Source organism: Saccopteryx bilineata, chromosome 2 (assembly GCF_036850765.1).
Source record: "Saccopteryx bilineata isolate mSacBil1 chromosome 2, mSacBil1_pri_phased_curated, whole genome shotgun sequence".
Lineage (NCBI taxonomy): Eukaryota > Metazoa > Chordata > Mammalia > Chiroptera > Emballonuridae > Saccopteryx > Saccopteryx bilineata.
The window spans coordinates 115606314-115631337 of NC_089491.1; the positions used below are offsets into that span (position 1 = coordinate 115606314).

Here is a 25024-nt window from a genome sequence, read left to right on the forward strand (position 1 = left end):
ATTCTCAGTGGGAGTTGTAGTTTTTCTTTCCGCTGTTCGGGTGTGTCATTCCAGTCTACAGCTCACACCCACTTCACACTCTGGGTTTGGGTATGTGGGTGCGTGGTGGGGTTGGAGGGCCTGTTTTTAACCTGGGCCTCGACACAGTGTCATAGTAATGGGGCGTTGAAGGGTAGGCAATCCCGGTTCTTTTTGAATTGCTCTAAGGAAGGTTGCTAAAGAGACGCAGTAGTCCCGCTCCCTTTTGTGGGCCCGGGAGGGGTCGGGTTGTGTCCGCCATGTTTGTGAAGGCAAAAGAAGGCGACTGGAGCTCTGAGACTGACGGCTCTGCTGGCTCAAGTCCGCCATATTAATAAAGAGAAAGGGAAGGTTGACCCCTGCGTGCCGACACACACAAACACACCCCCTCTTCCCACCTCGCTCCTACGCCTCGGCTCTGTGGGCCTTTCCGCTAGCTCACCTGCCCAGTCTGCCCGCAGGAAGCGTAGCAGACAGCGCCTCAGAACGGGCTAACGACCACGCCGAATGAGGGGGAAGGGGACATGCCGACCAATTGCGCCGCGGCGGGCTGCGCTACTACCTACAACAAGCACATTAACATCAGCTTCCACAGGTAACCTGGGCAGGGAGTGGGGGGTGACACGGAAACGCGAGCTGCTAGATGGAGTATTGCTTGTGGAAAAGGAACAGGAGAATTCTGCTAATTCTATTAACTATACTAGGTGGTAGCAGGGAAGCATTATATTTTTCCCTTTGTGTGTTTCTCAAATCTGTCCAATTTTTTCTCCCTTCGAAGATTTACTCACTTTATGAAAGAAACCCCGGTTCTGAATGGTGATCACTCCTTGTAAAAGTGACAGGGGGATACCGTAATTTCCTCTCTTATTCCTGTGTATTATACCGGTTTTGACAATTAATGACACTATAAGAGATCTTCAAGTTGGCATTCACCTTAAAAGCCTACTGTGTTTCAAAATCAGGAGATTCTTATTACTAGCTGAATTGAAAGGGGAAGCATTTAGATTTCTAAGAGTCACCTACGGTAACTGCGGAGGAATTGAGTCATAACTGATGATAATGGAATTAAGCGTTGTTAATGAAAATGAGCAGATAAGCTTTCTATTCTTAATAGAACAGAGTAATAAAAAAAAAAAGAACCTAGGTTTTGTTTTCCCTTCCTTTGCTGGAAGAGCAATCAAAATTTCTTAGTTCTCTCAAGTCAGAACTTTTGAAAGTACCTTAAAGACAACAAGAAATACAGTAAGTAAATATTTACCTGCTCTGCAAGTACCTGCATGTGGCTGAAGAAAAGAAGCATTAAAAAAGTTAAGTGCAAACGATTTCTGTACCTCACAACTTAATACAATCTTAGAATGCAAAAAATGATATCCTTGACCTTTAACCTACCTCATAACAACTAAATGTACCCTCTTATTAAAAGTTGCCACTTACAAAAAACCTTTGTGATGTTTTTTCTGTTTTCAATTACTTCACGCAAATATAGTGCTTTATTCATTCATCCATCAAATGTGTGCCGAGTTCTTATTTGCCTGACATCGTGCTAGGGATCCAATTCTTATATTCCTGGAGTTTAGAGTGTAATGAGAAAGAAAGACAAACACAATTATAGGTAAGTGCCACAGAAAAGATATTCAGGGAGACCAAACTTAGCCTGATAAAGTCAAAGAACACTTCTCAAAGGATGTGAAATTTCAAGTGAGACCAACTGGTGACATAGATTTGGTCCTGTATGCACCTTTAAACGTTTTCTATTTTATCCAGTTAGTACATGAGAAGCCAAGGAGGGTCTTAAAAGAATGGCATGATTAAATGTTCATATTAACAAGTCCTCTGGCTGAAGTGTTAGTTAGAATAGTGTTGACCAGCGATGGCGCAGTAGGTAAAGTGTCCACCTGGAATATTGAGGTCGCCAGTTCAAAACCCTGGGCTCATTTGGTCAAGGAACATGGGAGTTGATGCTTCCTGCTCCTCCCCCTTTCTCTCTCTCTCTCTCCCTCTCTCTCTCTCTTTCTCTCTCCTCTAAAATGAATAAACAAAAAAATCTAAAGAAAAAATAGTGTAATTGAAAGTGCTAGTAAAGCATCATCAAGAGATGAATTTGATGAACAAGAAGCTTATTGAAGAAGGTTCATTTACCTATGGTTTCTTTTTCAGGGAACTTCTGCTATAGTGTCAGCTGAACTAAACAATGTATTTCTTTGCTGGCACAACCAGCACTAGAGTAGAAGAGGTGAATAGTTGATAGAGAAAAAAACAGGAGCCTGTCATAAAACAAGGATGAGTCCACCCAGTGGCCTGGCCTACCCATGGTCAGCAAACTCATTAGTCAACAGAGCCAAATATCAACAGTACAACGATTGAAATTTCTTTTGAGAGCCAAATTTTTTAAACTTAAGCTATAGAGATTGGTACATTCCTTATTGACGTAGCGCCCACACATGGTATTTTGTGGGAGAGCCACACTAAAGAGGCCAAAGAGCCGCATGTGGCTCGTGAGCCGCAGTTTGCCGACCAGGGGTAGACTACAGTGGAACTGACAGTAGAGATGGAAAGTAGTGGACAGATTTGAGAAATATTTGAGGAAAAGCTATTTGATAATTTGATTTGGAAGATGAGGGAAAGGGACAAATCAAGGAACCAATAATATTGATTGTTTAAGAGATGCACTGTGGTACAATAGCATGCATACTTCCTTTCCATATTTGACTCTTTGCCTCCTATGAAAGTAACATTTTTATGTGCAACCCAAAAATATAGGTCATAAAATAACATAATAAAAATACATTTCTACTTTCTAAATACAAAAAATATTAACCAACTCCTCTCCTAAGTCATTGGTATAGACTTCTTTATTCCCATTTACTCCTTGAAATACTCTATACTTTTGAGTTATTTTGACACTAATTTTGTGTTTTTCACTTACTTCTGTGGCCTATCTCCTCTACCAGCCAGCCCCTCTCTTCTACCCCTGGCCTAGGTCTTCCCTTTCTTAAAGGGAAGAGATTTAATCTTAAGAGATTTCAACTCTACCTGTTATCTCAGTTCACATTTACTTGTTGATGCCTCCCAAGTCAATTTTCTACAGTCCCTATCTCTGATGAGTTCATAGTATTTCCCTGGACACTCAGTTTAGTTCCTCAGAGTCATATTAAAACTATACTAATGTATTTGCCCTTCCCCCAGACCTAATCCATTTCCCATATTCCCTTTCTCAGTAAATGAAAATATCATCTACCCTGAAACTGGGAGGTCATCCTTCCTTGACTTCTCACCATTCACTCTTTTTTTCAAATTTCTTTATGAATTATAGAGGAGAGAAAGAGAACAAGAAAGGGGGGGGGGGTGAGAAGCAGTTGCTTCTCTATGTGCCTTGACTCGGCAAGCCCAGGGCTCCGAAATGGCAATGTCAGCATTCCAGGTCAACGCCTTATTCACTGCCACCACGGGTCAGGCTCACCATTCCCACTTGATTTGATTATTACAACAGGCTCATAACTAGTTTGCTGCTTCCATTCATTCATTCATTTACTCCTTATCTCTCTAATCAATAATGTGTTGCTAAATGTTTAAGAACAGAATCTCCAGGGCAGGGGGAAAGCCCTGATTCATAATATTTGCCATAATTTAATGACAAATACTTCTGCCCTGGCTGGTTTCAAGCTACCAACATGACATCATTGATCATAAAGTTGGGAAGAAATGTGCAGTGCCACACTATTCTATATAGCATTTATACCATACATATATAACAACCATAAATACTTTTAAGAATATAGATACTAGCCCTGGCCAGATAGTTCGGTTGGTTAGAATATTGTCCTAATATGCAAAGGTTGCGGGCACATACAGGAATAGATCAATGTTTCTGTCTCCTTTCTCTCTCTAAAATCAATAAGTAAATTTTTTAAAAGATTATAGATATACTAAAATAATTAGAAAGTAATGAGTTTTTAGTATTTTTTAAGTTTATTGCAAGTTTACATAATTTAATTTTTAATAATGGTTGTGTTTACCAGCCAGCTAAAACATTTTCTGTTAACAATCAGCTCTCTGAATTAGGCTTTTTAAATTTTTTTTATTTTTCTGAAGTTAGAAACGGGGAGGCAGTCAGACTCCTACATGCGCCCAACCAGGATCCACCCGTGATGCCCACCAGGGGGTGATGCTCTGCCCATCTGGGGCATTGCTCTTTTGCAACCAGAGCCATTCTAGCGCCTGAGGCAGAGGCCATAGAGCCATCCTCAGCGCAGGGGCCAACTTTGCTCCAGTGGAGCCTTGGCTGCAGGAGGGGTGCTTCTCCTGTGTGCCCTGGCCGGGAATTGAACCTGGGACTCCTGCACACCAGACCGACGTTCTACCACTGAGCCAACCAGCCAGGGCTTGAATTAGGCTTTTTAATGGCTTACCAATGCCATTTTGGATAAAGTTCAAATTACACTTTAACTTAGAAGGCCCTCTGGCATCATTTCATGTCATAACACTCTTCACTATTCCTAGCCTAGTTCCCCTAGCTAATTCCTACTATCCTAAAGCCTTCCAACTAGATTAGCTGTTATGGTTTTATGGTTCCATTTGATCTTGTACTTGCCCTTTTATAACACTGAGAACACTTGTAATTACTTTTATAATAACAAATATGTATTTAGTATTTACTATATACTGTGCACTGGGCTAACCATTTACTCCCATTGTCTCATTTAATCCCTAGAACCACATTAGATACTGTTACAGATGGTATTGTTACTGATTATTAGGCTAAGGCCTAAAAAGGTTGCTTAACTTCCCTAAAGTTACCCAGCTGTTATGTAAAGGTACCAGGATTAACATGCTGGTTTAACCAGAGAAAGTATTCTCAGACACTTCTACTGCATCAAGCTTTTCTTTTTTTTTTTTTTTTTTTTTTTAACTATTTTTATTTATTTATTCATTTTAGAGAGGAGAGGGAGAGACAGAGGAGAGACAGAGAGAGAGAAGGGGGGAGGAGCTGGAAGCATCAACTCCCATATGTGCCTTGACCAGGCAAGCCCAGGGTTTCGAACCGGCGACCTCAGCATTTCCAGGTCGACACTTTATCCACTGCGCCACCACAGGTCAGGCTGCATCAAGCTTTTCGATCCTCAATCTTCTCATTACAGAATACCCTTAATAGAAGGTAGATACCATAAAAGGAGGTCAGTTGTTTTTACCACTATGTGTTCATTGCTTGGGACAGTGCCTAGGATAGTGCTTGGAATGTAAGAGGCAGTCAGCCATATTTTAAAGACCCAAGCAAAATAGCACTGGTTAAAATACTGAGTGATTTTTTTTCCAAAACCTCTAATGTTTCTGAACACCTGGTTCTGTTATGTTGTAGACCAGTGTAGTCAACTTGGTCCCTACCACCCACTAGTGGGCGTTCCAGCTTTCATGGTGGTCAGTAGTGGAGCAACCAAAGTATAAATAAAAAGATAGATTTAACTATAGTAAGTTGTTTTATAAAGATTTATTCTGCCAAACTTAGCAAAAATCCAATATAAAGTACTTGGTAAGTAATTATTATTATATGCTTTAACTTGCTGTAACTCTGCTTTATAAATTTTATAAAGTAAAGTTACTTCCCTACTTTATAAATCACCATTACTGTGGAACCGGTGTGCGGTTAGGAAATTTTACTACTAACAGAGATACAAAAATGGGCAGTAGGTATAAAAAGGTTGACTACCCCTGTTGTAGACAAACATATATCCCTCTGTTACCACCACATTATTTCTTAAATATTTACAGGATGGTTTATTATTATTTAAATTCAACTATGGGCTATATCTGCCACCCTTTGAATATACCAAGAAAAATGCAGCCTGACCTGTGGTGGCGCAGTGGATAAAGCGTTGACCTGGAACACTGAGGTCGCTGGTTCAAAACCCTGGGCTTGCCTGGTCAAGGCATATATGGGAGTTGATGCTTCCTGCTCCTCCCCCCTTCTCTCTCTCTCTCCCCTCTCTATAATAAATAAATAAAATCTTTAAAAATTTTATAAAAAAAAAACAAAACGCAAACAACACATGCAAAACATAATTATGGTTGATGCTGTATAAAAGCATTATCCAAAGTCAAATAGAAAATTGTTGATTATTTTATTCTACTAAAGATTATTTAGTAATGCTAAACTAACCCCATTTGTTCACTTATTCATTGATTCACTCAGAGAAGTTCATTGAGTGCTTACATAACAGGATAAAGTAGTGAAAAACAGTTCCTAACCATGAAAAACAATCTAGTAGTAAAGATAGAAAAGCAAGCAATTAGAATACAGTGATGTTGGTTTAATATTATAAAGGAACATCTATCCTAGTCTTCCAATCATGAAAAATTTCTTTAGGAAGATGGGATTTCTAAACTGAGTCTTGAAAGGAGAAAATAAAATTTGATCAAGTTAAGGTTCAGTTCAAAGCCTTGGTTTCATAATTGGGGGCTAGTTTTTAAAAGAGCTTAAAAAGGTTAAATATCTGAAAGACAGTTCATATGTCTGAAAAATCTTATACAAATGATAATACAATGATAGTATTTATTTGTTTTGAGTCTTTATTGAGGACCCAACGAGAAGAAATTCACAAGAATATGTTTAGTGCTCATAAACCAAAGCTTGATTTTTTTTTTTTTCCTAGTTTAGGGCACAGGAAATATATATTTTTTAATTTTTCTTTTTTTATTTCTTTTTTTATTTATTCATTTTTAGAGAGGAGAGAGACAGAGAAGGAGAGAGAGGAGAGAGAGACAGAGAGAGAGAAGGGGGAAGAGCTGGAAGCATCAACTCCTATATGTGCCTTGACCAGGAAAGCCCAGGGTTTCGAACCGGCGACCTCAGCATTTCCAGGTCGACGCTTTATCCACTGCGCCACCACAGGTCAGGCCAGGAAATATTTTTAAACCATTAAATATTGGAACAGATCTTTGAAATAAGAATACATTTTATTAAAAGTTGAAGGGTGGCCCAGGCCGGTTGGCTCAGTGGTAGAGCATCGGCCTGGCGTGCAGGAGTCCCAGGTTTGATTCCTGGCCAGGGAACACAGGAGAAGTGCCCATCTGCTTCTCCACCCCTCCCCCTCTCCTTCCTCTCTGTCTCTCTCTTCCCCTCCCGCAGCCAAAGCTCCATTGGAGCAAAGTTGACAACCCCCCCCCCCCCCCCCCCCCCCGCGCTGAGGATGGCTCTATGGCCTCTGCCTCAGACGCTAGAATGGCTCTGGACTCAACATAGCGACGCCCCAGAGGGGCAAAGCATCGCCCCCTGGTGGGCATGCTGGGTGAATCCCAGTGGGGCGCATGCGGGATTCTGACTGTCTCCCCGTTTCCAACTTCAGAATAATACAAAAAAGAAAAGAAAAGTTGAGGGGTGACCCTGACCAGTTGGCTCAGTGATAGAGCATTATCGGCCCAGTGTGTGGAGGTCCCAGGTTTGACTCCCAGGCAGGGCACACAGGAGAAGTGACCATCTGCTTCTCCACCCCTCCACCCCCTTTCTGTACCCCTTCTCCTCCCACAGCCATGGAGTTGACCAAGCGGTCTGAGCAGTTGGCCCCAGGTGCTGAGGATGGCTTCATGGCCTCTGTCTCATGCACTAAAATGGCTCAGTTGCAAGCAACAGAGCTATACCCCATATGGTCAGCACAGCACCCCCCCAGTGGGCTTGCCAGGTGGATCCTGGTTGGGTTGCATGTCTCTGCCTCCCTGCCTCTCACATAATAAAAATAAAAAAGTTGAGGTATAAGCAGAGTAAATAAATTAATCTACTAATGAAGAATGAAATAGAACCAACTAAAAAAAGGGGGGGAGGGGAGGGGCACAAAGAAAACCAGATAGAAGGTGACAGAAGACAATTTAACTTTGGGGGAGGGGTATACAGCACAATCAAATGTCAAAATAATCTAGAGATGTTTTCTCTCAACATATGTACCCTGATTTATCAATGTCACTGCATTAAATTTAATCAATTTTAAAAAAAAGAACCAACTTACATATATGAAAACATGAACTGTACAGTGACATACCAATGTTAATATCTACAGAGTATGTGTAGGGTTGAGGGGATAGGGATAGGAGACTAGAGGGTGTTTGTTTCCCAGTGAATCTGGGCTTTCATCTCTTAGTGCCCCCTGCTGCTGGTAATTATAGCAAACCTCAGATATTTGATTAGCCAAAGCTGTTAACCTTGTGAGGCTTCAGTTGGGGGCTTCTGAGCCACATGATCTAACATAAATGGTTCTTTAAAACTCTACTCAGTTCATAATAAAAGGATAAGGTAGTCAAACTAAAGAAGAGTTGAACTCAAAATTGATACATGTGAATGTTGATTCTTATTTATTCAAGTCAGGCAACACAGTTACCACCAAAATTTTTAGATAGTACCTTATGTTATTTTCTCTTCGTTAACTGGGTATATATTAGTATATTTTATATTTGAGATAAATATGAAAGGGAAAACATTACTGCTGGGCTTGTAAGCAGCATTTTGCTTTTTGTTTTAATTATGATTTCTACAGTACTACGTAGCTTAAGAGTTCATTTTGTAAAAGTAAATGCTATTTGGCCCTGGCCAGGTGGCTCAGTGGATAAAGTGTCTACCTGATGTGCCAAAGGTCATGTGTTCGACCCCAGTCAGTACACATAGGAAAAGAAATCAATTAATGCACAACTAGATAGAACAGCTAAAGTGAAACAAGGAATTGATGCTTCTCTCTCTCCCTCCCTTCCTTCATCCTCTCCTCTCTTTTTCTTCCTTTGTCTCAAATTAACGGAAAAAAATTAAAATATATGCTATTTAACTACACAGAAGTAATACAGTGAGTTATTAATTTACATATTACATATTATTTTAATTAAGCAAATTTTTTTCTTTTATCATGTTCCTTCTTATATGTATCAAAACTCATACTGCACCATGAGTTCTGGGTTGCAAAAGAGGATTTATTTTCTGCACCTGTGTGTAGTCTTTGCCCACAAATCAAACAAAAACAAACACAGGTGCTGTATGTAATTAAGCAAATTTTTGTTGAGTCCTTACTGCTTGGAAGGCAAACAGTGTGAAAGGTAAATAGATGAAAAGATAAAATGATTCCTGTCCTCAGGAAACTTACAACCTTTTTTTTTTTCATTGATTTTACAGAGAGAAAGGAAAGGGGACATAGAGAGACATCAGTTTGTTCCACTTATTTATACATTCATTGGTTGATTCTTGTATGTGCCCTCTGACCCGGGATTGAACCCACAACCATGGCTTATCGGGACAACTCTCTAAGAGCTACCTGGCCGGACCAAAACTTATGATCTTACAAACTGTTAATTCAGTGGAAATTTATTAAAGGGGAAAAATTACAAAACAGTGTGGTGTTATATTGAAGGAACACAGAGAAAGGAACACCAGACTCTAATTAGGCTTTCCTGGGTAAAATTTAATCTGTAGGTAATTTGATTTGTGTTGACCGTGTATTTCAGCAGCAGGTCTAAGCATTGTGAAGTTACTCCTTCTTATAAGGTTCTACATAAGCTTGATCTAAATCAATTTAGTCTTGTTTGTTTTTACTGCCCATGTTGAGGACTAGAGTAGGAAAAAAGATCTCTTTTTAAAGTCTTAAAACATAAAACCGCTCAAGTCATTTTGGGATTTGTTTTTGTTTTGTTTTTTACAATTTAAAAAAATTAGCATGAATTGGTTTCTGTTTTAGGTATTGGGTACCTAAATTTTCTTACGTATATTGAGGTCACTTTAAGCAGGGGTCCCCAAACTTTTTACACAGGAGGCCAGTTCACTGTCCCTCAGACCTTTGGAGGGCTGACTATAAAAAAACCTGTGAACAAATCCCTGTGCACACTGCACATCTTATTTTAAAGTAAAAAAACAAAATGAAAGTAGTACTGTACGCGAGTGACGCTGCGCTTTGCGGCGCGGCCACATACAGTACTCCAGGATGCATCTGCATCCTGTGCTCCTCTCACCACCATCGAAAAAGGTGCCCCTTCCGGAAGTGCGATGGGGCCGGATAAATGGCCTCAGGGGGCCGCATGCGGCCCTAGTTTGGAGACCCCTGCTAAAACATCACCACTTAAAATTTATTTTAACTAAGAAAAGAAAAAAAAGAAGAGAAAAAAAATTGTTTTAACTATTTAAGTGCAACGAAAAGTGTGATAGTTGGAATTTGAGTTACTTTTTTCTTTATTTTTTCTTTAAGGTTTCCTTTGGATCCTAAAAGAAGAAAAGAATGGGTTCGCCTGGTTAGGCGCAAAAATTTTGTGCCAGGAAAACACACTTTTCTTTGTTCAAAGCACTTTGAAGCCTCCTGTTTTGACCTAACAGGACAAACTCGACGACTTAAAATCGATGCTGTCCCAACCATTTTTGATTTTTGTACCCATATAAAGTCTGTGGTAGGTAATGTTGCTTTTTTTAACCCCATTTTTAGAACATGTTCCTTTTTTTTTTTTAAGTGAAGAAAGGCAGGAAGGGAGAAAGAAGCATCAACTCGTAGTTACAGCACCTTAGTTGTTCATTGATTGCTTTCTCATATGTGCCTTGACTGGGGGGCTCCAGCCGAGCCAGTGACCCCTTGCTCAAGCTGGTGAGCCTGTGCTCAAGCCAAATGAGCCCACGTTCAAGCCTGCTACCTCAGGGTTTCAAACCTGGGACCTTAGCATCCCAGGTTGATGCTCTATCCACTGTGCCACTATCGGTCAGACAAACATGTTCCCTTTTGTTTGTAAAATGAAACAATTCAGAATATATTGAAATTCATATATGATGACATGCCTCAAGAAAGTTGTAAGATTTCCTCCCGTAAAGGTGCAGGTGGTTAGAATTAAAGCTCAGGCCTCCTGACTCCAATATTCTTTCCCTGCTCCAAATTGTTTTCCTATACTGGAATTTTACATTACCACCAGTTATTATCATAACTGAACCCTTGGTAATACTGAGAAATCATGAGTAATGAAACATCCAGTATTATTCTGCTCTGATTTTAAGATGAATGCAAAATGTGTGCTAAGTTCTTTTAAGAGCACTAGACCCAAATAATACCAGAGCTATACCGAAGAATATAAGGTCAAAAAGGAGGTATAACAGAAAACTTCATAGAACCAGACATTAGGCTGGGCTTGAGCTTGAAGTTAGGAATTTAGGGAGGATCTTGACCTAGCACAGAACAATTGCAGTAGCACGATGAGAACAAATGCTAATGGGTTGAGAGGGGTGATGCAAAGTAATCAAATGTTACTAAGTGATATTTTTTTTAAATTTTATTTATTTTTATTTATTTTTTACAGAGACAGAGAGTGAGTTAGAGAGAGGGATAGACAGGGACAGACAGGAGCGGAGAGAGATGAGAAGCATCAATCATTAATTTTTCATTGCGCGTTGCAACACCTTAATTGTTCATTGATTGCTTTCTCATATGTGCCTTGACCGCAGGCCTTCAGCAGACCGAGTAACCCCTTGCTGGAGCTAGCAACCTTAGGTTCAAGCTGGTGGGCTTTTGCTCAAACCAGATGAGCCCGCACTCAAGCTGGCGACCTCAGGGTCTCAAACCTGGGTCCTCTGCATCCCAGTCCGACACTCTATCCACTGCGCCACCACCTGGTCAGGCACTAAGTGATATTTTAAAAGGAGAATTAGGCCCTGGCCGGTTGGCTTGGTGGTAGAGCATCGGCCTGGCGTGCAGAGGTCCCGGGTTCGATTCCCGGCCATGTCACACAGGAGAAGTGCCCATCTGCTTCTCCACCCCTCCCCCTCTCCTTCCTCTCTGTCTCTCTCTTCCCCTCCCGCAGCCGAGGCTCCATTGCAGCAAAGATGGCCCGGGAGCTGGGGATGGCTCCTTGGCCACTGCCCCAGGCGCTAGAGTGGCTCTGGTCACAACAGAGCGACGCCCCGGAGGGACAGAGCATCGCCCCCGGGTGGGCAGAGCGTCGCCCCCTGGTGGGCGTGCCAGGTGGATCCTGGTCTGGCGCATGCAGGAGTCTGTCTGACTGTCTCTCCCCATTTCCAGCTTCAGAAAAATACAAAACAAATAAAGAAAGAAAGAAAGAATTAAAGTACAGAGTGAATGTATTAAAACTATATTTTCTGTATTTAAGCAAGATCTGATCAGAGGGAAAGCTGAGAAAAATGGGGTCACTAAAAAGAGAGGGGGTAGAATAAACAAAAACAGAGGGTAACTTTGAAAAGGAAGACAGGCATCTTTTCCCCTGAGAGAGGAAACACCGCTGCATTTCTGGAGTTATTTGTAACATAATTTTTTAAATGTACACGAGTTAATATTGAACAGGAGAGGAGATTGTGGTGAAGTAGTTATCATAGCTATTAGAAAAGCTTCGAAAAGGCAAGAACTTTGTCTTTTTCACTTCTCAATCCTCAGCAACTCAAACAGTGCCTGGTACATAGTACACACTCAAGTATTTATTGAATTTGAAGTATACCTTACATTTAACATTTTGGTCATTTATTTATTCAACAGGTATTTACTAAACTTTACATTATGTCAGAACCTAAGTAAGCTGCTGAGGATATAAAGATCAAAATAGAATCCCTGCCAGTTCCCATAGGCAGAGGGAATACCAGTAGGTTTTATGAGAACCGGAACTATATTTGTCCCCCAAGAATTTATAAATAAATTTCTGTGTGTTTCAATAAATGTTGAATGAATGAAGGACACAAAGTATAGGGAAATCTGGGAAGTACATTAGTATTGCTAGAGTATAGATCAAGATCATGAGTGGCAGAATGGGATGAAATCCCAAATGGTATGTATGCTATGTAAAAATTCCTTTTTCTTTAGCTAATGGGGAGGCAAAGAGGAATTCAGCGGATATAAAAACATCAGATCTGGTAGAAAAATTATTCTGGTGGCAGAATACAGATTAGTGAGGATAAAAATTAGGTGGGAATCAATAAAGTTTTTAATATTCAAGCTAGATATGATATAGGCCTGATGTGGGCAGTAGCATTAAGAATGCTAGAGAGGCCTGACCAGGCGGTGGCGCAGTGGATAGAGCATCGGACAGGGATGCAGAGGACCCAGGTTCGAGACCCCGAGGTCGCCAGCTTGAGCGCGGGCTCATCTGGTTTGAGCAAAAGCCCACCAGCTTGAACCCAAGGTCGCTGGCTCCAGCAAGGGGTTACTCAGTCTGCTGAAGGCCCGCGGTCAAGGCACATATGAGAAAGCAGTCAATGAACAACTAAGGTGTTGCAATGCGCAATGAAATTAATGATTGATGCTTCTCATCTCTCTCCGTTCCTGTCTGTCTGTTCCTGTCTATCCCTCTCTGACTCACTCTCTGTCTCTGTAAAAAATTAATTAATTAAAAAAAAGAATGCTAGAGAGATGATTCATAATAAGAGATATTTAGGATATAGAATTAATAGGACTTAATGACTAATTGAATGAAAGCAATAAAGGAAAAAAATGGTCCTCAGATTTCTGATTTGAGCAAAAATTTCTGCCCTCATTTTAAATCCTTGAATGGAACTATAACTGATGAACAATGAATAAGTAAATCTATTCAGAAGCTTGATACTTAATATCTTTTTACTAAGTAGGACCAAGGTCTGAAATATTAATCAATTTAGAGAAGAGTCTTTACCTAAAGAAGAGATCAAATCATATCACGGATAAATCAAAAATCGAAATACATTATACTGGCCATAGTGAGAAAATTGCAAACAATATTTAGTCTTCATAGAATCATATTCAGTAACTTGGAAGAGACCTTGGAATTCTATTGTCTATTTCCAAACCAATGTTTCTATCTCTCTGTAGAGGGAAGACAAAAAGAAATAGGTGGCTGGAATTAATTCAACCGGTTGAGAATCAATGATCACATGTGATGGGTTGCTGATGTTTTTATCTTTTGAAATCAGTTTTCAGAAGATCAGTTTAAATACTATTACACAAAACTGGACAAAATTTATTTATTTGTGATATTCTTATGTAACTTATGTTCAACCTTCTAATTTTATTTGGTGCAGAAACTCAAGTCACGGAATCTTTTGAAGAAAAACAACAGTTGTACTCCAACTGGACCATCTAATTTAAGATCAAACATTAGTAGTCAGCAAGTGCTACTTGAACACAGTTATGCCTTTAGGAACCCTATGGAGGCTAAAAAGAGGATAATTAAACTGGAAAAAGAAATAGCAAGTTTAAGAAGGAAAATGAAAACTTGCCTACAAAAAGAACGCAGAGCTACTCGAAGATGGATCAAAGCCACATGCTTGGTGAAGAATCTAGAAGCAAATAACATATTACCTAAGGGCACATGTGAACATATTTTACCAACTGCCTTAAGCAGCCTTCCTTTGGAGGATTTCAAGATTCTTGAACAAGACCAACAAATGAAAACATTATCAATTCTCTAAATTTAAAACAAGAGTACTTTCATTTAAGATTAACCTGCATAGATCTCGATGACCATCCTTTATCCTATTCAAAGGTAAAAATATTTAAGGAAAATATGCCAAAATTGGGTAATTAATAAAGTTTTACCTAAAGTAAAATTATTACTGTACAATTTATGAAGACATGATTACCAAAAAGCGGGAAATTTTATGAAATTTATTTGAAAAAGCATGGAAGTGCCTTACATGAGATTACATTCTTAAATTTTTTGCTAGGATATTTTCCAAGGTGTGTTGTGTTTTTGTCTTTTTTTAAACAACTTTTAAAGAACAGTCTATGACAAGTAATATGTTTAATTTATATATTAGGAAAAAATGTTTTTGTGTACCAAAGTTGGGATATTACATTCTAAATAAGACTCCAAGTTCACCAACATTAAAAATGACTTTCAAATTGCTGAGTTTTGTATTAATTAAATTATTACTGGCACTGTGATTTGGAAACTTTACAGAAAAAATGCCTGAGGTACAGGGCAAGTTCTTTTATTTATTCTGTATCTTTTTAAGAGTGAAAGTGAGCTAATCATGACCTTCCTCATAGGAATATTATCTTCTAAAATAGATTGTAAAATATTTTGAAAATAGTTTTGAATGTGAAGTACCCTGGAGTCATCCAAGCTAGTAGGACTCAAGTACCTCAGACTAGTAAAAACTGGTAGCTGACTATATTCACCTTCTAAGAAAGTATGTTTTGAAATCATGCAGAGATCAGGATCTAGCTTTTATCTTCACACAAGAACTGTATATTACCCTTTTACTCATAATAAAAACAATACATTTTTAATTTAAAAATTGATGCATTAATAAGCAAATACGCTACCAAGTTCCGTGTTAGGAAACTCCCTCTGCCTTCATGTATGTTGATACCAAAACTTTTAAAGCTTTTTTCCCCCATAAACCTATAGTAGAATTTAATCATATAACAGTACTTACCGCATTAGATCTTTTCAACTTATAACTTAAAATGGAATCAATTTATCTTACATAACAGCTTGCTTTTTATCTCCTTTCTTAGAATCAACTAGAACAATCATACTGCATAAGAGAAATAAAATGAAGTTCTCTACAAAAATACATGTCAATGAATAAAGCTATGCAAGTGCTAATTATTTGACAAAACTGAATATCAGAAATTCTTTAGTTGCTACTTGAACAATTAAAGAGTTTGGCTTGCTTCACCAGATAAATGTTTAATAACAGTTTTCTTCAATTGGCTTTAATAAAATCATGCAAAAATTTATTAATGTATAATAAAGTTATTCAACCCTGATTCAAGCTTTCTGACACCACAATATGAGATAACATACACCTAATTATAATTGTTGTAAATCTTTCCTATAAGGTAAATGCTACCGATGATGGAAAAAATGTATTTTGCTGTTTTGCTTAAATCCCAGCAACAATCTTTTTACATGATCAGCACCCTTTTAATAAGGAATGCCTCCCAAGGAACTAGATTTCACAAAGGCAAAGAAGGAAAAGTCTGTTTTAGTTATCATAAGGCATTTACAACAAATATTTTTTAAAATCCTTTTGTATATACAGGGTGGGGCAAAAGTACATTTACAGTTGTAAATACGTGAAAGTTTATTCTTATAGTATTATTTATTATTGTATTTTTCATATGAACAACTGTAACCCTACTTTTGCCCACCCTGTATTGTAAACTTTATTAGTCATTTTACCTTTATCTTTAATATTGGATGTAGATCCTTGGAATTGTCATTACATATTTTTTTTCTAATATAGTTTCAAATATCTTTTTACCAATACATAGTCATAATCATCAGCAACCACTTACTGACCACATCTATTTTATACCTCAAAATAAGTTAGGCAGATAATCATTTAAACATAAACTATGGCCTGACCTGTGGTGGCGCAGTGAATAAAGTGTTAACCTGGAACACTGAGATACTGGTTCAAAACCCTGAGTTTGCCTGATCAAGACACATATGGGAGTTGATGCTTCTGGCTCCTCCCCACCCCCTCCTCTCTAAAATGAATAAAGTCTTAAAAAATAAATAAACATAAACTGTGTTTTCCAAATACAGACTCCCATGTGGTTCACCATTCCTCAATACAAAATGAAACACTAATTAATGCAGGCTGATTCCCATCTACAATAACATCTTGGTATCTTAATATAACATTTTAAAAAACACAAAAATAGAGTATTATGAAATACAACAAGCTTTTGGCAACGTTACTTAATCTTCATTATTATCTGAGATCACTAAATAAACTACTACTCTGTAATTTTAAAGTTTTTTTGGTGTTTTTCCTAAGTCATTTTCACATTACTGCCCTGATAACGTGCGCCAGACTTTCCCTGCATCAACCTTAAAACTAGTTAGTCTCATTCATAGAAAAAAATAAAAAAACTTAAAGGAATCTTAAAATCATGTTTTTAGTTTGTTGATAAACATCACTTTATATACTATAAAACTTGTCAAAATTATAATAGCTTGTTGTCTTCTGCTGTACACATTCATATCCTCTGTTCATTCGTTCTGTCTACTGGGCGCTAACTTCTACAAAGAACCAGCCAAAGGCTAGTAACTTGATATAAAGATGAATCTGACTCAATTTTCTACCCTTAAGTTCTTCAAAGTCTCCTGAGAGAAAATATTTATCATACAATGTAAGGCGTGTGAAGTGTTTTTGTAAATGGTGTTGAACTGGAATTTAATGAGAACATAAATTTTAAACCTTTTTATAATGAAATACTTTTCTTTTGAAACAAACAGATTTCGTAAGACTTAACCAAAGGAAGTAAAAGGACACTGATGTTGACCTGAATTACATAGTGTTTTTTAATGAGTTGTAGGACATTTTTTCCTTTAAAATGAACGCTGAACAAATTTGTTGTTAATGGTATCTTTGTTAACAGGAAAACATAACTAAATAAAATACTACATCAAAGCCAAATACTGGACTCAATCAAATGTCAATTTGGTATTTTTACAAAATAACAAACCCTACTAACCCAGATCTTTAAAAATATTTTAGCTCAGAGACTTAAATATAACAAGGCACTATGGCACCTATTGGTTCTCTTATTCTTTACAAATATCCTTTGTGGTAGGCGGTATCTCCAACTTACAGCTGAAGAAATCTATGTTGATAAAACTTATTTATTCATTCAGACACTTACTATGTGCCAATTGGCACAAGGGATAGAATGCTAGTAATCCAGGAAGTTCTAGGTTGAACATTTCTCTTCAGCCTCCAAATCTTCTATTCTGCCTACTACGTTATAACCCTCTGTCAAATAATAGGACAAGTCATGTGTCCCAAAAAACTAAAATAAAAACTATACATATGAATATACTATATATAAAGATAGTGTATGTATATATATAAAGAGAGAGAGTAAAGATAGTATGAAGTCATCGTTGCTCTTTTCTAGGTAGCCTATAATGTTGGTATTTTATCTTATTTCTTAATGTTAGAATACGGGTACATTTTAATTTTGGTATAATACATAAAAAGTGATTCAACTTTAGGCCGGAATACTGGACTCTTGGCATTCAGACAGTTGGAAACTTTCTAAAATTAATGCCTTTATCATGTATATCAAACAACATATTGTATTCATAAAAAATGTATTCTGAATATGTTATTAAAAACTTTTTCCGAATACATTACTATCAGTTCTATTCTTTCCAAAAAATGTACATTAAACACTTCTGTGGAAGTCCCTCTCCTAAATTGACCCCCCTGAGATACTTCTGTAGAAGTTCTATCTAAATTGAAGCAAACTGTAAATAAAATAAAGATATGTAGAGCCTGGAAAGACAAAAATTATCATTTTTGTTGCTCAACTATAACATCCATTATAGTTTATTTGCACTGTTTTAAATACTGGTTATGCACCTGACCATGCGGTGGCGCAGTGGATACAGCGTCGGACTGGGATGCGGAGGACCCAGGTTCAAGACTCCGAGGTTGCCAGCTTGAGCGCGGGCTCATCTGGCTTGAGCCAAAAAAAAAAAAATGCTCACCAGCTTGGACCCAAGGTCACTGGCCCCAGCAAGGGGTTTACTCGGTCTGCTGAAGGCCTGTGGTTAAGGCACATATGAGATAAAAAAGCAATCAATGAACAACTAAGGTGTCAACAAAAAACTGATGATTGATGCTTCTCATCTCTCTCCATTCCTGTCTATCTGTTCCTATCTCTCTCTCTCTCTCTCTCCCTGTAATAAATAAATAAATAAATACTGGTTATGCAATCTAAACGGGATATATAAAAATTCTGATTCTGTCTACCCTGACAATAGTTTGAGGCTAACAAAAATTTATTTGTAGATATGATTAGCACAGCATTATTTTAATAAAAAAGTGTTGGAGCCTGACCTGTGGTGGCGCAGTGGATAAAGCGTCAACCTGGAAATGCTGAGGTCACCGGTTTGAAACCCTGGGCTTGCCTGGTCAAGGCACATATGGGAGTTGATGCTTCCAGCTCCTCCCCTCTGTCTCTCCTCTCCCTCTCTCTGTCTCTCTCTCTCCCTCTCTCTCTCCTCTCTAAAATGAATAAATAAAATAAAAATTAAAATAAAAAATTAAAATAAAAAAAAAAGTGTTGGAGCACACCAGCTCCACAAGGGATGATTTCAGCAGTGAGAACCCCAAGGTGAAAAAAAGCACGAGGAGCCAAAGGCAGGGTGGTACATTTTCAACACTTTATTTCTGCTTCATTTCTGCTGCTCCTGCTCCTATTGCTGCTGCTATTTCTGCTTCTGGTACCACCCCCATTCTCCGCAGTCTCCTGGATTTTGATGTCTCCTGTCTCCCCCTATTTAGATGTCTCCCATCTAGCAGTGCCGGCACGGGTAGATAGAGGGCTTAGGGACAATAGCAGCATAGGCCCAATATCACATCAGCCATTACATCACGTGGTGATGTCAACTTGCTGAGCCCACTAGCCTATACCCAGAAAGGTAGTCTTCCAGGCGGCTGACCTAGAAGCTCCAGGGAACCAAGGCCAAGCTAGCCCAAATATGCATGCGAGCTGGGACCCAGGCAGGCTTCCCAGAAAGCCGGGGGGAGCTGGTGCTGCTTGCAGTTTCTCATGAGAACCAGAGCTCACATCCTGGTCTCCACTATGAGGGTACTCACAAAAAGAAAATGTAATTTTTCATTTTATCTTTTCCTCTTTTTTTTTTTTTTACAAAGACAGAGTCAGAGAGAAGGACAGACAGCGACCTTGGGCTCAAGTCAGAGACCTTTGGGCTCAGCAACCATGGGATCATGTCTATGATCCTGAACTCAAGCCAGCAGCCCCGTACTCTAGCTGGTGAGCCCATGCTCAAGCCGGATGAGCCTGCACTCAAGCCAGCAACCTCAGGGTTTCAAACCTGGATCCTCTGTGTCCTAGTCTGATGCTCTACCCACTGCGCCACTGCCTGGCCAGGCTCATTTTTTCTGATTAGTAAAATATTGTTTGCCAGACCAGGCAGTGGTACAGTGGATAGAACATCATTCTGGGACACTGAGGAGCTGGGTTTGAAACCCCAAGGTCACTGGCTTGAGTGTGGACTCATCTGGTTTGAGCACGAGCTCACCAGCTTGATTATGGGATCACAGACATCACCCCATAGTCACTGGCTTGAGTCCAAAGGTCATTAGCTTGAGCCCAAGGTTGCTGGCTTGAAAAAGGAGTCACTAGCTCAGCTGGACACATATGAGAAAGCAATTAATGAACTAAAGTGCCGCAACTATAGGTTGATGCTTCTCCTCTTTCTCCTGTCTTGTCTGTCATTCTCTCTTTCTCTCTCTCTCTCAAATACATATTTTTTAAACTATATGTATAGTTTATAACTATACTGCTCACAAAAATTAGGGGTATTTTATAGCTTTATATTCATTTTGAAATATCCCCTAATTTTTGTGAGATACTATAGTTTAATACTTTTATTTTATTTTTTTAACTTTATTCATTTTAGAGAGGAGAGAGAGAGAGAAGGGGGAGGAGCAGGAAGGATTAACTCCCATATGTGCCTTGACCAGGCAAGCCTGGGGTTTTGAACTGGCAACCTCAGCATTCCAGGTCAACACTTTATCCACTATACCATCACAGGTCAGGCTATAGTATAATACTTTAAACAATACCAATACTTTAAAACATACTATCTTAACATTCAGTAAGAGACACTGAGCAAACCAGGATGAATCAAATAGACATGGTACCTGTCCTCAAGGCTACTGGGAAAAAAATACTCCATTTGTTTATTCCTTCCCTCACTGTTCCTGTTCCATAACCTCTTCCTAATGCCCTTTTAGAATGAGGGGACTGGAACTCAACATCAGTCTTCAAATTACTTGCCTAGGCTTTTAAAATTTGTGCTTACACACTTTTTCTTAAATCTTTGTTTAATGTCAAGAAAGTAGATAATGTGCCTGTTTCTCAGATTTTCAGTTTAATTATTTACATAATATTTCAAATTTTAACTCTTTTCCATTCTCTTGAACTTCCTATTTTCATCCTCTTCTTAACCACCAAACCTTTACAGATTGCCTGTCCCTTAGTTTGGTAATAACAAACTTCTTGTCATCTTTCAAGTCTTAGCTTTTTTTTTGAAGAAGAAGAAGAAGACTTTTTTTTTTTAATTTACTTTTTTAGATTTTATTTATTCATTTTTACTAGAGAGAGAGGGGAGAGAGAGAGGGGGGAGAGAGAGAGAGAGAAAGGGGAGGAGCAGGAAGCATCAACTCCCATATGTGCCTTGACCAGGCAAGCCCAGGGTTTTGAACCAGCGACCTCAGCATTCCAGGTCGACGCTTTATCTACTGTGCCACCACAGGTCAGGCCTCAAGTCTTAGCTTTGACACTCCCTTTCTATGACAACTCTTTTTTTTTTTTTGTTCTGAAGCTGGAAATGGGGAGGCAGTCAGACAGACTCCTGCATGCGCCAGACAGGGATCCACCCGGCACGCCCACCAGGGGGCGATGCTCCGCCCATCCGGGGGCGTCATGGCCACAGAGCCACCCCCAGCGCCCTGGCCATCTCTGCTTCAATGGAGACCCGGCTGCAGGAGGGGAAGAGAGAGACAGAGAGGAAGGAGTGGGGGACGGGTGGAGAAGCAGATGGGCGCCTCCCCTGTGTGCCTTGGCTGGGAATCGAACCCGGGACCTCCGCACACCAGGCAGATGCTCTACCACTGAGCCAACCGGCCAGGCCCTATGACAACTCTTTAACAACAATTTTCAACCTTTTTCATCTAAAGATAAACTAATTACTAAAATCTGCTGCACACCAAAAAATATACTTTATGTCAACCTGACAAAAAACTTTTGCCTGACCAGGTGGTGGTACAGTAGATAGAGCGTTGACCTGGGATGCCGAGAACCCAGGTCAAAACCCTGAAGTCACCAGCTTGCGCATGAGCTCACCAGCTTGAGCATGGGATCATAGAGATGACCCCAGGGCTTGAGCCCAAAGGTCACTGACTTGAAGCCCAAGGTCACTGGCTTGAACACGGGGTCACTGGCTTGGCAAGGACCACCCATCAAGGCATGTATAAGAAGCAATGAACAACTAAAGTGACACAACTATGAGTTGCTTCCCATCTCTCTCCCTTCCTGTCAAAAAAAAAATATTAAAAATCTCAAAACACCAACATTAGATGCTGTTATCCTGTGACTGTGATAAAGCAAGGGGGTAGAGGGAAACAAAATTGGTTTATTATTTTGTCTAACTGTTAAATGTAAAGTGACCAATCGTCCTCCTTTAGGGAGGATAGTCCTTCTTTTGTAAGTCTCGTCCTCCCTCGAAAAGTGTCCTCCTACATGTCCTCCTTTTTGATATTGGAAGACTAATCTGTAAATGTCCGTATTTGATCAATGCAGAGTTGATCCCTTGTGTGTGATGTGACGTATTTGTATTTGACATGACGATTCATCAGGGATCAGTACAGCCTGACCAGGTGGTGGCGCAGTGGATAGAACGTCGGACTGGGATTTGGAGGACCCAGGTTCCAGACTCCGAGATCGCCAGCTTGAACCCAAGGTTGCTGGCTTGAGCAAGGGGTTACTCGGTCTGCTGAAGGCCCACAGTCAAGGCACATATGAGAAAGCAATCAATGAACAACTAAGCCAGGGGTCGGGAAACTTTTTGGCTGAGAGAGCCATGAACGCCACATATTTTAAAATGTAATTCCATGAGAGCCATACAACAACCTGTGTACGTTAAGCATTATCCAATAAAAATTTGGTGTTGTCCCGGAGGACAGCTGTGATTGGCTCCAGCCACCCGCAACCATGAACATGAGCACTAGGAAATGAATGGATTCTAATACATAAGAATGTTTTATATTTTTAACGTTATTATTTATTTTATTAAAGATTTGTCTGTGAGCCATATGCAGCCATCAAAAGAGCCACATCGCCTGACCAGGTGGTGGCACAGTGGATGGAGCGTTGGGATGCGGAGGACCCAGGTTCGAGGCCCTGAGGTCAGCAGCTTGAGTGCGGGCTCATGTGGTTTGAGCAAAAGCTCACCAGCTTGGACCCAAGGTCGCTGGCTCAAGCAAGGGATTACTTGGTCTGCTGAAGGCCCGCGGTCAAGGCACATATGAGAAAGCAATCAATGAACAACTAAGGTGTCGCAACAAAAAACTGATGACTGATGTTTCTCATCTCTCTCTGTTCCTGTCTGTCCCTATCTATCCCTCTCTCTGTCTCTGTAAAAAAAAGAAAAAAAGAAAAAAAAAAAGAGCCACATCTGGCTAGCGAGAGGTCACCAGCTTGAGCGTGGGCTCATCTGGTGTGAGCAAGGCTCACCAACTTGGGCCCATGGTTGCTGGCTCGAGCAAGGGATCTCACAGACTGCTGTACCCCCTGGTCAAGGCACATATAAAAAAGCAATCAATGAACAAATAAGGTGCTGCAATGAGGAATTGATGGTTCTCATCTCTCTCCTTTCCTGTCTGTCTTTCCCTATCTGTCCCTCTCTCTGACTCTGTCTCTGTCACACAAAAAATACAAAAAACAAGGAGAGACGTGATTATAAGATGCATGTGCTCCGCACAGGAGACCTTGAGAGAGCATGCGATATACCGAGCACACAAATGGCTTTGTGTACTTCTTTTTTTTTTTAAGATTTTTATTTTTATTTATTCATTATAGAGAAGGAAGAGAGAGAGAGAGAGAGAGAGAGAGAGAGAGAGAGAGAGAGAGAGAGAAAGAGAAGGGGGAAGGAGCAGGAAGCATCAACTCCCATATGTGCCTTGACCAGGCAAACCCAGCGTCTTGAACCGGCAACCTCAGCATTTCCAGGTTGACGCTTTATCCACTGCGCCACCACAGGTCAGGCCAGTTTTGTGTACTTCTTATTGAAACACGACATGGCATGGCACATACAACATTATAGACTCACGATTATTTCTTTCTCAGTGAATATTCAATCATAGGCAAGCATAATTCACATAAAATTCAACATGAAGGATATTTCTTGTTCAGATATTTCCAATATATTGTTACAAGATTATACATTGACAAAAAAGATTCATTCAATGGATGAATCTTTTCATCCATTTTATTATAATTATTAAAAATTAGGTCCTGGCCGGTTGGCTCAGTGGTAGAGTGTTGGCCTGTCATGCAGGAGTCCTGGGTTCGATTCCCGGCCAGAGCACACAGGAGAAGCGCCCATCTGCTTCTCCACCCCTCCCCCTCTCCTTCCTCTCTGTCTCTCTCTTCCCCTCCCACAGCCAAGGCTCCATTGGAGTAAAGTTGGCCTGGGCACTGAGGATGGCTCCATGGCCTCTGCCTCAGGCGCTAGAATGGCTCTGGTTGCAACAGAGCAACACGCCAGATGGGCATAGCATCGCCCCCTGGTGGGTGTGCTGGTTGGATCCCAGTCGGGTGCATGAGGGAGTCTGTCTGATTGCCTCCCCGTTTCCAACTTCAGAAAAATACAAAAAAAAAAAAAATTAATAGGCATGTAAGCATAATTACAATATAAAATATTACAAATGGCCTGACCAGGCGGTAGCGCAGTGGATAGAGTATCGGACTGGGATGCAGAGGACCCAGGTTCGAGACCCCGAGGTCGCCAGCTTGAGCATGGGCTCATCTGGCTTGAGCAAAAAGCTCACCAGCTTGGACCCAAGGTCACTGGCTCAAGCAACGGGTTACTTGGTCTGCTGAAGGTCCACGGTCAAGGCACATATGAAAAAGCAATCAATGAACAACAAAGGTCTCACAACGAAAAACTGATGATTGATGCTTCTCATCTCTCTCCATTCCTGTCTGTCTGTCCCTGTCTATCCCTCTTTCTAACTCTCTCTCTGTCCCTGTAAAAAAAATAAAAAAATAAATTACAAATGTTTTATTATGCATTTATATTATAGTGTATTGTTGCAATGAATAAAATGTCTCTTTTATTTACAATATTGTTTTCTTCAATTTATTTTTGTCCTTTTGACTGTAAAAAAGTTGGTCACCTTAGTAAATGGGAATAAATATGCTATATTACTGATTAATTGATCTTAGTCTGACTAGCCATAAAATAGAACTAAATAATACACTACTAACAAGGTAAGCTTATTTAAAAAAATTCCGTAGGCCCTGGCCGGTTGGCT

The 25024-nt window shown here is 39.8% G+C and overlaps 1 protein-coding gene and 1 non-coding gene across 2 annotated transcripts; one reads left to right on the forward strand and one right to left on the reverse strand.

Moving 5' to 3' along the window:
* Positions 1–96: 96 nt before the first annotated feature.
* Positions 97–17052, forward strand: THAP2 (THAP domain containing 2). Its single transcript, XM_066257674.1, has 3 exons — positions 97–613; positions 10224–10419; positions 14009–17052. Exons 1-3 carry the CDS (start codon positions 543–545, stop codon positions 14396–14398), a joined length of 657 nt encoding a protein of 218 aa, XP_066113771.1. The 5' UTR covers positions 97–542; the 3' UTR covers positions 14399–17052.
* On the reverse strand, positions 8897–9023 carry LOC136327577 (small nucleolar RNA SNORA40). The gene has a single exon (XR_010729765.1). It is a non-coding gene; the product is annotated as a small nucleolar RNA SNORA40 (small nucleolar RNA).
* Positions 17053–25024: the final 7972 nt, after the last annotated feature.

What these genes read in the sequence shown, in the direction of transcription:
- THAP2 (XM_066257674.1), top strand. Translation starts at nt 543, where the DNA reads ATGCCGACCAATTGCGCCGCGGCGGGCTGCGCTACTACCTACAACAAG. An exon ending in ATTAACATCAGCTTCCACAG is followed by an intron (nt 614 to 10,223) that starts GTAACCTGGGCA and finishes TTTTTCTTTAAG; the next exon opens with GTTTCCTTTGGATCCTAAAA. An exon ending in GTACCCATATAAAGTCTGTG is followed by an intron (nt 10,420 to 14,008) that starts GTAGGTAATGTT and finishes TATTTGGTGCAG; the next exon opens with AAACTCAAGTCACGGAATCT.